At 37.1% G+C, this 12,333-nt stretch overlaps 1 protein-coding gene across 1 annotated transcript in view; it reads left to right on the top strand.

Moving 5' to 3' along the window:
• The window catches only part of TLK2 (tousled-like kinase 2), a 145,847-nt gene that overhangs the window by 53,471 nt on the left and 80,043 nt on the right, over positions 1–12,333 (top strand). The window contains exons 3-6 of the mRNA XM_012659640.1: positions 6,309–6,380; positions 7,282–7,351; positions 9,334–9,377; positions 10,104–10,199. Coding sequence (XP_012515094.1) covers positions 6,309–6,380; positions 7,282–7,351; positions 9,334–9,377; positions 10,104–10,199 — 282 coding nt within the window. The remainder of the gene's footprint in view (positions 1–6,308; positions 6,381–7,281; positions 7,352–9,333; positions 9,378–10,103; positions 10,200–12,333) is intronic.

Below are 12,333 nucleotides of genomic sequence, written 5' to 3'. Positions count from 1 at the left end.
TGTTTTTAGTTGTCCAGATCATTTCTTTCTATTTTTAGTAGAGACGGGGTCTCGCTCTTGCTCAGGCTGGTTTCGAACTCCTGAGCTCAAACAATCCGCCGGCCTCGGCCTCCCAGAGAGCTAGGATTACAGGCGTGAGCCACCGCGCCCGGCCGTCATTGTGATTTAAATTTGTATTTCTCCAGTGGCTAATGATTTTGAACATCTCTTCTTGTGTTCATTAGCCGTCTTTACATTCTCTTTAGGTGAAATGTCTGTTTATGTCTTTTGCCAGTTTTCTAATTAGAGTTCTTTAGGTAGTCTAATTTCAAGTCCTTTGGTGGATATGTGGTTTGTAAATATTTTCTTATAGTCAGTAATTTGTCTCTTCATCCTATTTACAGGGTCTTAAACTGAGTAAAGTTTTTACTTTTGATGAGGTTCCATTTTTCAGTTTTTCCTCTTATGGATCAAGTTTTTGGTGTCAAGTCTAGGAGCTGTTTGCCTTATCCTAGGTTGTGAAGATTTTTCTCCCATTTTTTTCTAACAATTTTATGGTTTTGTGTTTTATATTTAAATTCTTGATCCATTCGGAGGTAATTTTTTTAAAAAGGTGTGAGGTTTAAATCAAGTTTGTTTTTTCCTTTTTTTGCCTGTGGATGTCTAATTGTTCTAGCACCATTTACTAAAAAGTTTTTTATTTTCAGTTTATTATAATAATTATATAATATATCGAATTGCTTTTGTACCTTTGTCAACAATCAGTTGAACATATTTATGTGGGTCTGTATTTATCAACTGTGAGGATTAAATGTACTAATAATAGAATGCAATATGGAATGCTTCGCCCATAAAAGTACCACATAAGTGTTGGTTATTACTCTACAGTGGGAAATAAAAATTTTTTAGAAAGCATTTGGATACACTCAATAGCCATCCTTACTTTCTAATCTTATTTTATTTAATATTTTAAATTAATTAATTTTTTTTGAGACAAGGTCTTGCCCTGTTGCCCAGGCTAGAGTGCAGTGGCATCATCATAGCTCACTGTAACCTCAAACTCCTGGGCTCAAGCGATCCTCCTGCCTTGGCCTCCTGAGTAGCTGGGACTACAGGCATGCGCCACCATTCCTGGCTAATTTTTTTTTTTTTGAGACAGAGTCTCACTGTGTTGCCCACGCTAGAGTGCCGTGGCGTCATCCTCGCTCACAGCAACCTCAAACTCCTGGGCTCAGGCTATCCTCCTGCCTCAGCCTCCTGAGTAGCTGGGAGTACAGGCATGCGCCACCATGCCCGGCTAATTTTTTCTATATATTTTTAGTTGTCCAATTAATTATTTCTATTTTTAGTAGAGACGGGGTCTCGCTCTTGCTCAGGCTGGTCTCGAACTCCTGAGCTCAAACAATCCGCCCGCCTCGGCCTCCCAGAAGAGCTAGGATTACAGGCGTGAGCCACCGCGCCCGGCCTCCTGGCTAATTTTTAAAAAATTTTTTTGTAGAGATAGGTCTTGTTGTGTTGCCCAGGCTGGTCTCAAACTCCTGGCCTCAAGTGGTCCTCCTGCCTCACCCTCCCAAAATGCTGGGATTATATATGTTGACCCACCTCACCTGGCAACTTTGTTCTCTTTTGAGATTGTTTTGGCTATTCAGGGTATTATAGTTTTTAATGGTAGAACACTAGAGAAGTTACCATGAAAATGAAGAATACAACAATGTTCTCTGCGATGATTTTTTTTTATGTTGTTTTATTCAGTGCATTAAAGTGTGAAACTAGTAAGTACAAATTGTGGAAAGGATGAAGGAAAGTTATTTACAAATGCTATGATTTTATACCTAGACAGCTAAATCAAAAGGAGCAAACTGAAAAGCAATTAGGAAGAAGAAGACTGGCTAAATGAAAAACATGAAAATTAATAGTTTCTGTATGTGAGCAGTATCAAAAAATAGGAAAAATTGACTCCTAGTTGTTATAGCTTCATATATACAAAGAAGATGCCACAGTGGTGAATGGCAGGTAAACCTTGATGGCCTGTAGGCCTTTATGCCTTTGGGGTTTAATCTTACCTGGGGATGGTAACTAAGCCATAGTCCTGAACAAAGCTGAGAATTGGGAAGGGGCAAGCCCACATGTGTGGTACTGGGAAAACAGCTTGTAAGTCCAAGGCACAGGACACAGCTGAGCCTCTTGTTTTGAATTATAGCTGTGAAGACCTACCTGCAAGAAATGGAAACTCCAATCTTGCATGGAAATCCAGGGCAGGAAAACTAATGTATAAATGTGTTTGGAAATGCTGAATGTTATAGGGCAGTGGCAAAAGCAGTCATTAAACTACCCCTTAAGGACTGCTCCTTAACCTGAAACGTGGAGGACTCTCCCAGAGTTGATTATGAACTCATACAAAATTTGCAAAGCACCTTACTAAAAAGATGCAACATAAGGAGAATTTACAATTCAAGAACTGACGATAATACAGCAGTCTGAAAAAAGACTTTATTTATTATCCTCAATGCCCTTAATTTTGATGCAAATATTATCTAATACACAGTTCATATTCAGTTTGTACTTTGTTCCAATAATGTCTTTTGCTTTGTTTTTAAACCCTTGGTCAAATCAAGGTTCATGCACTGAATTTAGTATGTCTTTTTAGCGTTCTTTAGTTCAGTTTTCCTTCCTTTTTTTGTTTTTTTGGTGATAGTGACATTTTTGAAAGATAATGAACATTTCATTTTGCCTAAAAGCCTTTTGTTAGCTCCCTTATTAGACAGTAAGCTCTTTTAGAACAAGGAATATATCTCACTTATCCTTGCCAATTAAATTTAATAATTTTATAATATAATAATTTGGGACAGTGTGCTTCAGAAGAAGATGGGGACAGGAAGGTTAAATAATTATTAATACTTTTTTCCTTTTGGTTAGACACACTTACCCAAGGGACCACAAGGATTCTTGTGCTTCTTACATTGATATTTCAAACACTATAATGTACACTACTGTACACTTTGTAGTTTATTTCATTATTAATAATTGCTAATAAAAATAGGCTTTTCAGTCCCCTCCTGTACTCATAACTCCTGCCATTTCCTTTTGAAAATGAGGGATATTTGTTGGTAAAGTGGATAGTTAAAATACAGTATTTGGTTTTATTACTATCCAAGGGGAAAAGTGGTTCAAATTGGTTACATTAAAGATAATTCATGAACAGAATAGTTTAAAAATTTATAAGCATAGAAATATTTATCGTAGAATTCTTATGTAACCAAAGTTCATTTTCATTTAAAAATTGTTTACCCCAGTTATATCATTGAGCTCTATATCATTGTAGAAATAAGTCTTTTGTTGATTTATGTCACTGAGAATACATGATTTGATTTGATTTCTTCTCCCTAGTTACACTTTATCATTTTTCTTTCCAGCTTCACAGGTATCTCACTGTGAAGCTCCCTGGTATGTTGCACTAATTAGAGTTCAAAAATAGTGCTTTAAGGATACAGTGAAAGAAATACTTAGTATACCCTAATAGGAATGCAAATTATTTCTGCCACTAAGCATAGTAGCTTTTTAACAACTGTAGTGAGGTATAATTCGCTCAATTTTAGAACATTTTCATCACCTCAGAAAGAAACCCCAGACCCTTTAGCTATACCCCCATGTCCCTCCACTCCCACCTCCAACCCTAAGCAACCACTTACTCTCTGTCTGTCCTAGATTTCCCTATTCTGGATTTTCGTATGAGTGGAATCATTTGATACGTGGTCTATTGTGACTGACTTCTATTACTTCAGTAAAATGTTGTCAGAGTTCATTATATTGTTATTATTTATCCATACTTGATTCATTTTTATAGCCAAATATTCATTATATTGATATACCACATTTTGTTTATTCATTTGTATGTTGATAGACATTTGGGTTGTTTCAACCTTTTGGCTTTTGTGAATAATGCTGCTATATACAGTTGTATCCACATTTTTTGTGCATGTTTCCACTTCTCTTGGGTACTGTATATATATATATATACACACACACACACATATATATATTGATAGGAGTTGGGTTTTTGGATCATATGGTAACTCTGTGTTAATTGTCAAGGAAATAACTGTCTGACTTTTTGAAAGTGGACGTGTCATTTTACATTCCCAGCAACAGTATAGGAGGGTTCTGATTTCTCCACATTCTTACCAACATTTCTTGTCTGAGTTTTAGATTCTTGCCATCCTAGTAGGTGTGAGGTGGTATCTCATTGTCCTTTTGATTTGTATTTCCCTGATGGTTAATGATGTTGCGCTTTTTTCATGTGCTTATTGGTCATTTACATATTGTCTTTGGAGAAACATCTATTTAGATCCTTTGCACATTTTTGAATTGGGTTCTCTCTCTTATTAGTGAATTGTAAGAATTTTTTATACTGCATGTGAGTCCCTTATCAGATACATAGATTTGCAAATATTTTCTTCTATTTTGTGGGTTGTCTTTTTATTTACGTCTTTTGAATCATACAAGTTTTTAATAAGTCCAATTTTTCTATTTTTTCTTTTGTTGATGGCACTTTTGATGTCATATCTAAGAGTCCTTTGATCAATACAAGGCCATAAAGAGTTACCTGTATGTTTTCTTGTAAGCATTTTATAGTTTAGCCCTTATATTTAAGTGTTTGATCCATTTTGTGTTAATTTTTATATTTGATATGAAGTAAGAGTACAGTTTCATTGTTCTGCCTGTGTATTTAGTTGTCCTGGCACCATTTGCTGAAAAGACTATTCTTTGCCTCACTGAATGGTATTGGTACCCTTAACGAAAATCATTTGACGATAATTATGGATTTATTCCTGAACTCTCAATTCTATTCCATTGATTATTATTATGACAATACTGTCTGATTACTGTTGCTTTGTAGTGTCTTGAAGTCAGAGAGTATGAACTCTTCTACTTTTTTGGGATTGTTTTGCTTATCCTGGTTCCTTGCAATTTCACAGGAGTTTTAGAATCAGCCTATCAATTTCTACAAAGAAGTCAGCTGGGATTCTGATAGGGTTTCTCTTGAATCTGTGGATCAGTCAGAGTAGTACAGTTTTTTCTTGCTATCCAAAGGGCTTTGGTTCCAGGAGCCCCTGTGGATACCAAGATCTGAGGATGCTCAAGTCCCTTATATAAAATGGTATAGTATTTGCTGATAACTTACGCATATCCTATTTATTTATTTTTAGAGACAGTCTCCCTCTGTCACCCAAGCTGGAGTGCAGTGCTGGGATCATAGCTCACTGCAACCTCAAACTCCTGGGCTCAAGTGATCCTCCCACCTCGGCCTCCCAAAGTGTTGGGATTATAGGCATGAGCCACCCTGCCTGGCCTTAAATTCATTGTTGTTAAATCCAATATTTTGTCATTCCCACAGGCAATTAGTTTTGCTTGATTTTATTTCTCTTTTGTATGAATTATACTTTTCTATTTCTTTGCATGCTTCATGATTTTTTGTTGGGTGCTGGACGTTTTAGAAGATACATTGTAGCAACTTTGGGTACTGATTGCTTCCTCGTTGCCTGGATCTTGTTGTTATTTGCTTTTCTGTTTTTTAGTCACTGGAGGGATTTTTTTGTGAATTCTATTCTACCATACCCTCTCACCCTCGCCCCCTAGTGTCAAACCTCTGAATTTGTTCCTCAGAGAGGCACACCTTTAGGGAAGCCTACAGTAGTAACCATGGGATGTTGGTAGGGCTTTCTTCCTCTTTCCCTGACCCTACCCAGCTCTTTAAACTACTATTGATATTTCCCAGTTGCTCCATTGTTTTCAACAATGCTTTAGGGCATAAATTTTTTCTATAAACTAATCCAATCCAATTGCAGTACTTTTTTTTTTTTTTGAGTCAGAGTCTCACTCTCTTGCCTGGGTTAGAGTGCCGTGGCGTCAGCCTAGCTCACAGCAACCGCAAACTCCTGGCCTCAAGCGATCCTCCTGCCTCAGCCTTCTGAGTAGCTGGGACTACAGGCACACGCCACCATGCCTGGCTGATTTTTCTTTTTTTAGTAGAGACAGGGGTCTCACTCTTGCTCAGGCTGGTCTTGAACTCCTGACTTCAAACAATCCTCCCACCTTGGCCTCCCAGAGAGCTAGGATTACAGGCATGAGCTGCACCCGGCCGGCTAGAGAACTTTAACATGGAAGCACAGTACTGTGGCTTAGTTCTTTTCAAGTTGGCTTGGAGCTGTTGCAGTTAACTCTTGGCTTTTCTGACCTGTCTTAGACTTCAAAATCAATAGTCTGTAGCAGTTTTGCTGTCACCTTGAATTAAAATTTCTTTTGATTTATTATGATTTTTTTCTTTCCAGGGGCCACTCAATAGTGAGTCTTCCAACCAGAGCTTGTGCAGTGTGGGGTCCTTGAGTGATAAAGAAGTAGAGGTAAGAAGCTACGTGTATTGTAGGACTTTGCATTTTCACACACCTTCAATCTGGGTTAAAAGATATCGCCGCATAATAACTCCAGGAGCGCTGTTATAGTCTGTATGAATGGTTCCCCTTTGAGTTGCGTGCTCTTTGCATCTGTACAACAATGATATAGCCCTCATGAGTTTTTATTATTATAATCGTGAATGAATCTTGTCTTTTTTTAAAAAAATTTGCTTAGTTGCCATCAATAAAGGATAGAGGTTTGCAATTGTAGTTGAATTAGCTTGTATGCCCTTGAATTGAAACTTGTCCATACTTCAATAGCGTGAGTCACTGGCTGACTTTAGTAATAGAATTTGAAGGGATTTTGTTTGTTTGTTGTGTTTTTTCTGCTTAAATGGAAAATCAGAGTTTTTTAAATTAAGCAAATAACCTGGCTGCATAGATATAGGTCTAAGTCTGCAACCACTTACTTTGCACTTAGATAAAACTTTCAATAAATTAGAGTCAGTTGCTTGGTTATGTAGATCTTTCCTTTTTGGTATAAAAGAATTGGTTTAAACTGTTTTAAAGCAGAAATATTATAACAGTTGTCTGAGAGCCTACTGAATAGTAGACATTCATCCTACATTTGTGCTTTATAAAATATGTAAGCTTTGTAGCAACTCTGATTTACAGATGAATAAATTGCAGCTCTGATATTTTAAGCAGTTTGTCAAAAATTGCATAGATGGTTTGGTTCTAGACCTGAACTCTTTCTTTTACTCTGTTTTAAGAAGTAGGACACTAATTCAGGACTTGTCTGTGCTGGTTATGTCTCCTTATACATTTGATATTTTGTACATACTCTCTATTTTTCCTAATGTGAAAAAGTTACCAAAATGCTAATTGTGACGTATATGGTATTTAACAGACTCCTGAGAAAAAGCAGAATGACCAGCGAAATCGGAAAAGAAAAGCTGAACCATATGAAACTAGCCAAGGTAGTAATAATCTCACACCAATAAAAATACTAAATTTTTATGTGCTTAAATAGAATTTTCTAACTCACACTAAATAATTAGTCTGTACACAGGGATTCCTAACAAAGGTTTGTGTACCTTAAGAGGGTATCAGGTCTTTATTATAGATTTGCCATTTGATATACACTTGACAAAACAGTACCAATTCTTTGGGGACTCTTGTTTTCCCTGTTGTAAGTTACCGGTCTTCTCACCTCAGATTTTTCTTCAGAACAAGCATGTATTGTATAGAAAAGAGGTTTACGTTGAAGTTTTAACTCTGTCTTATATTAGATCAGTGATTTATTAATAATAGATAGCCAGAAATAGCTTCATTTAGATTGCTGTCCTTTCTACCTATTATTCTTCCATGGCAATCTTTTAAAATTTATTTTCAGTTTTTTAGAGACAGGATCTCACTCTGTCACCCAGGCTGGAGTGCAATGGCATGATCATAGCTCACTGCAACTTCCAACTCCCAGGCTCAAGTGAAAAATTCCTCCTTTCACTGCTTGTTTGGGCTTTATTATATGGAAGAAACACTTGTTCTTAGAGTACATTTGTTATTAGGTCTTTAAATATGTCCGGTTTCAAGTGAGAAGTGTAGTTTATTACATCTCAGACAAGAAGCAGGGCAATTAATCAAAGTATGCACCTAAACTGTCAACACAGTTTTGCCATCTTAATGGTAGCTTATTTATGCCAGCAGCAAAGAAGCCCGGGTAGTGAGTGGTGATAAAATCACAAAAGGTGTTTTCCACAGCTTGTTGACAATTGAATATTTTTCCTTGCAAGAAGTGGTCCAAAGCCTGGAAGAAGTGGTAGTCAGTGCAACGTGTGGTGAATACAGTGGATGACAGATAGTTTCTAAGTCCAGCTTCTGTAGTTTGATCAGCCTTGTTGGTGCGACATGTGGTCAAATGTTGTCATGCAAGAGGATTGGCCTGTCTCTGTTTTCCAATCTCGGCTGCTTAATCAAAAGCATCCTCATCATTTCATCCAATTGGTTGCAGTAGATTTCCGCTGTAATGGATTGACCAGGTTTTATGAAGCTATAGTGGCTAATACCGGCGCTGGACCACCAAACAGACACCATTAGCTTTTTAATGATGAATATTCGGTTTTGGACTGTGTTTTGGCACTTCATCTTTATCCAGCCGTGTGCTGAATCCTTGCAATTGCCAAAAAGAATCCATTTTTCATCACACATCACAATACAGTGTAGAAATGGTTCACCTCTATGTCTTGACAGCAAAGAAAGGCAAGCTTCAAGATGATTTCTCTTCTGATGCGCATTTAATTCATGTAGAACCCATTTATCCAGCTTCTTTACCTTGCCAATTTATTTCAAATGATCCAGTGTTGTTGGAATAGTAACGTCAAACCTTGCTGCTAATTCGCGCATAAGTTGAGATGGATTCGCTTCCGTTATAGCTTTCAGCTCATCATTATCCACTTTGGTCTCAGGTCACCTATGTGGCTCATTTCAATATTAAAATCACCAAAATGGAACTTCTCAAACTATCAATGTACTGTGCATTCATTAGCCACATCCTTCCCAAACACTTCATTGGTATTTCGAGCTGTTTGCCCTGCATTGGTTCCACAGTGGAACTCATATTCGAAACTAACACGAATTTTTGACTAATCCATGATTTCACAAAAATTGCTCTAAAAAAAAATTTGGAAGATAATCACAAGCCAAATTGTGCATTTGAAAGACTGAGGATGTACCTTCACAATAAAAATGAAGCAAGATATGTCAAAGTGAAATGTCAGAGATATCAACTGTTAAACTTAGTACTTGAGGAAATCCCTTACTTCATACTTAATAACCTAATAAAAGTAAAGTTGACACTTGAGTTTATATCAATGTATGCAGTATTAAATACATAGTACATTTTAGTGAATGATGATTTACATGTGTATTGGAAAAACTGTACTTACTTTGGTTTCATTTTCAGGGAAAGGCACTCCTAGGGGACATAAAATTAGTGATTACTTTGAGGTAAGTTAAATTTTTAGAAAAAAAAATCTATAGTTTTTTTTTTAAACCTAAGTTATTGTGTTGATTTATGATTTTAGAAAGCAATATTTTGCCTTTACTGTGCTCTTCTACCCTTCCTCCCCATCTTCATCAATCAGTGCTGCCCCATCTCTCAATAAGAGGAAACTATTGTGTTGACTTTCTAAATTTAAATTTATTATGTGTCTTGTCTGTGATGATATAAGAATTCACAAATGAGGTCATTTTTCTCTTGGCCAGATGAGGTTTTGTGTCTTGTAAAGATTCAGGTGGAATGACTTGGAATGTTCTTCTTTCCTCTTCCCTTAGTCCAGCAGAACATGTAGCGAGTTCACTGACCCATCTTTAGTGGTTACTAAAGAAAACACTTAACATCCGCTGCACCACTGTATTTCTGCTCTGTGTATTTTGAGACAAGAAGGGAAAACATTCTTCTCTGATGTCCTTTCAAAACCATGTGTACCTTCAGCTTTCTAGCCATGTGTTCTTTATATCTTGGTGCATTTTTTGCTGGAGCTCCTTCTTAAAAATCTCATTGAAACCATAGCAGAATTTGACTTATGTGGCATTTGCTCTCTAGAGTAAGATGGATTGACTTAAAGGGGCCATATGTAATTAAGACCTGTTTGTTTATTAATCTTTTACTCTCCTTATCTGAAGCATAGTACTGTTTTGAATTATTCATATCCATTTTTCCCTGTTGGCCAGTTTGCTGGGGGAAGCGGGCCAGGAACCAGCCCTGGCAGAAGTGTTCCACCAGTTGCACGATCCTCACCGCAACATTCCTTATCCAATCCCTTACCGGTAAGCATTCACCTGGAGAAATTTGACACCTGTTGTAGGAGACAAGAAGCTCAGGAACACTCAAGCAAAGTTTCTCTTTCATTAATCACCCATGGGGAATGAGGCATTAGGGAGAAAAGTTCATAGTTTTACCTATGAATCACTTACTTAGATTCAAATCTATATCAGTAAATTTGCTTTTTACAAGAGCTGACCCTGTTTTCTCAGTATAATAAATTGGCTCTAAGCCTGCAGCTCAGTGGTTTGTCAAGGAAGTGATTCCAATCCAAATATTAGATATTTATCCTTGTCAAACTTATATGTTCCTATAAGTTCTTTCCCTTTTTAAACTTTGATCAGCTTCTAGTATTTGAGTTATCTCCAGGGCTTACTCAGCAATGCAGTAGAAAAGCTAATGCTATACAGATTTTTGATAAGTTTGTTTCTAGCTTCTAAGTGAAATCTGAAGGTGTTAAAAACATTATACCTAAGTCAGTGGTTCTTAACTGGGGGCAGTTTTGCTCCTCAGGGGAGATTTGTGAATATTCGGAGTCATTTTTGGTTGTCACAACTCGGAGGTGGGAGGGGCATGGTGTCATAGGCATCTATGGGGCTGAGGTCAGGGATGCTGGTAAACATCCTATAATGTTAGGACAGCCTTCCTACAACAAAGAATTATCTGGTTCAGGATGTCATTAGTGCGGAGATTGAGAATTCCTGAGCCAGCTAATGTAGGATTGTGTCAATTTGCTCCAGTGCCTTTGGATTATTTGTTGATAACATTCAAGACCTCCGTACCTAAGAGTGAGCTCTGTCCACTAAGCCTTAGGTGGGATCTTGGGGGATGGGGTCTCCAAGATCAGGAGTTTTCATTCTAGATCTCTGTGTTTGGGAAAGTTGTTTTTCTTTGTCTCAGTAGAGTTGTATAATACCCCTCTTTTCCTGAGTGATTTAGGCTTCTGTGTTGTTAAAGTATTTTAAAATGTACTTCCTCCCCCTCTACTGTCTCATAAAAACATGCATTCATTAGGATGACTAATTATTAATTACGATTGATTGCCACACATGTTTTATTATGGAAATAGAATAAAAACTTGAAAAACAAAATGATCCTTTCTAATTTAATGAAAAATTTGTCATTTTTTACTGTTTTCTGTGTGTGAGTTATATGCAACTTGAAAAATAGTTCTTGTGGCTCCCAAGGTGAGGAGACATGTGAGTTATATACGCTTCATGAGGCCCTGGGCTCAAAACTAGCATGGGTTAAATACAACTCACATGGCAGTTAATGTGTTAAAGTGCTTATGAAAACATAAACTTGTGAAAACAACTAGAAAATTTTTGCTATTATTTTGTCATTCTTGGCATATTTAAAAATAATAGAGATGTTTGATGTGTAGGTCTGTTTGGCTAGATTGAGGCTTGTTAGATAATTGTTGCGGAGGCCTGTGTCTCTATTTTTCTCAAGTTTTAAACCAATTAAAGTTTTAGAAATATTAAATGGGATTGCGAGTATCTATTTGGGACAAATATGTTTTGTAGAATTTCTCAGTATTGTCTATATCTTTTCTTCTTGAAATCCTTTTTTTCGTTTGGTTTTTAGTAGTGTGACCATCCATCTCTCATGTGTCAGCTTAGGTCAAGTCATACCTGAAGACAAAAGGAATGTGTTCAGTGCTCTGTAGACATTTCTGTCAGCTGTGTGAATGTGACTGGGCCCCATCATCACTGTGCAAATAGGAGAGTATATTGGATGTTGAACTAGAAACCTTAGTTTCCCTTTCCATTGTACTGAGAAGCTCTTTATCCTCCCAACTTGTATTCTATGCTTTGTTGTTATAATCACTGATTTATTTATACCACTCAATTCCTTTAACCCACTTTCTCTCCATCATACTTGCCTGAAAAAACCCAACTCTGCTAATTCTCTGTGTGCTTTCCTTGTCTGCCTCTAAGCAGCTCAGCATGGTTCAAGGAAAACACGCACACCCACACTGGCTTGATTTTACCTTCCATTCATGACCACTAACTTCATGTGCACCCCTTGCTGCCTGCCAGTCCTACCATATTTCTAGTTAGTTCTCTTTCCTCAATGGATAGTCCATATTTTGTCTTCTCCTGCAAACCTCCAGTAACAGTTCTACTACTTTAACTG

This window comes from Propithecus coquereli, unplaced genomic scaffold (assembly GCF_000956105.1).
Source record: "Propithecus coquereli isolate 6110/MARCELLA unplaced genomic scaffold, Pcoq_1.0 Scaffold119, whole genome shotgun sequence".
NCBI classification, from domain to species: domain Eukaryota; kingdom Metazoa; phylum Chordata; class Mammalia; order Primates; family Indriidae; genus Propithecus; species Propithecus coquereli.
Note: the sequence above shows the minus strand (reverse complement) of the source record. Positions and strands in the feature narration are given on the sequence as shown.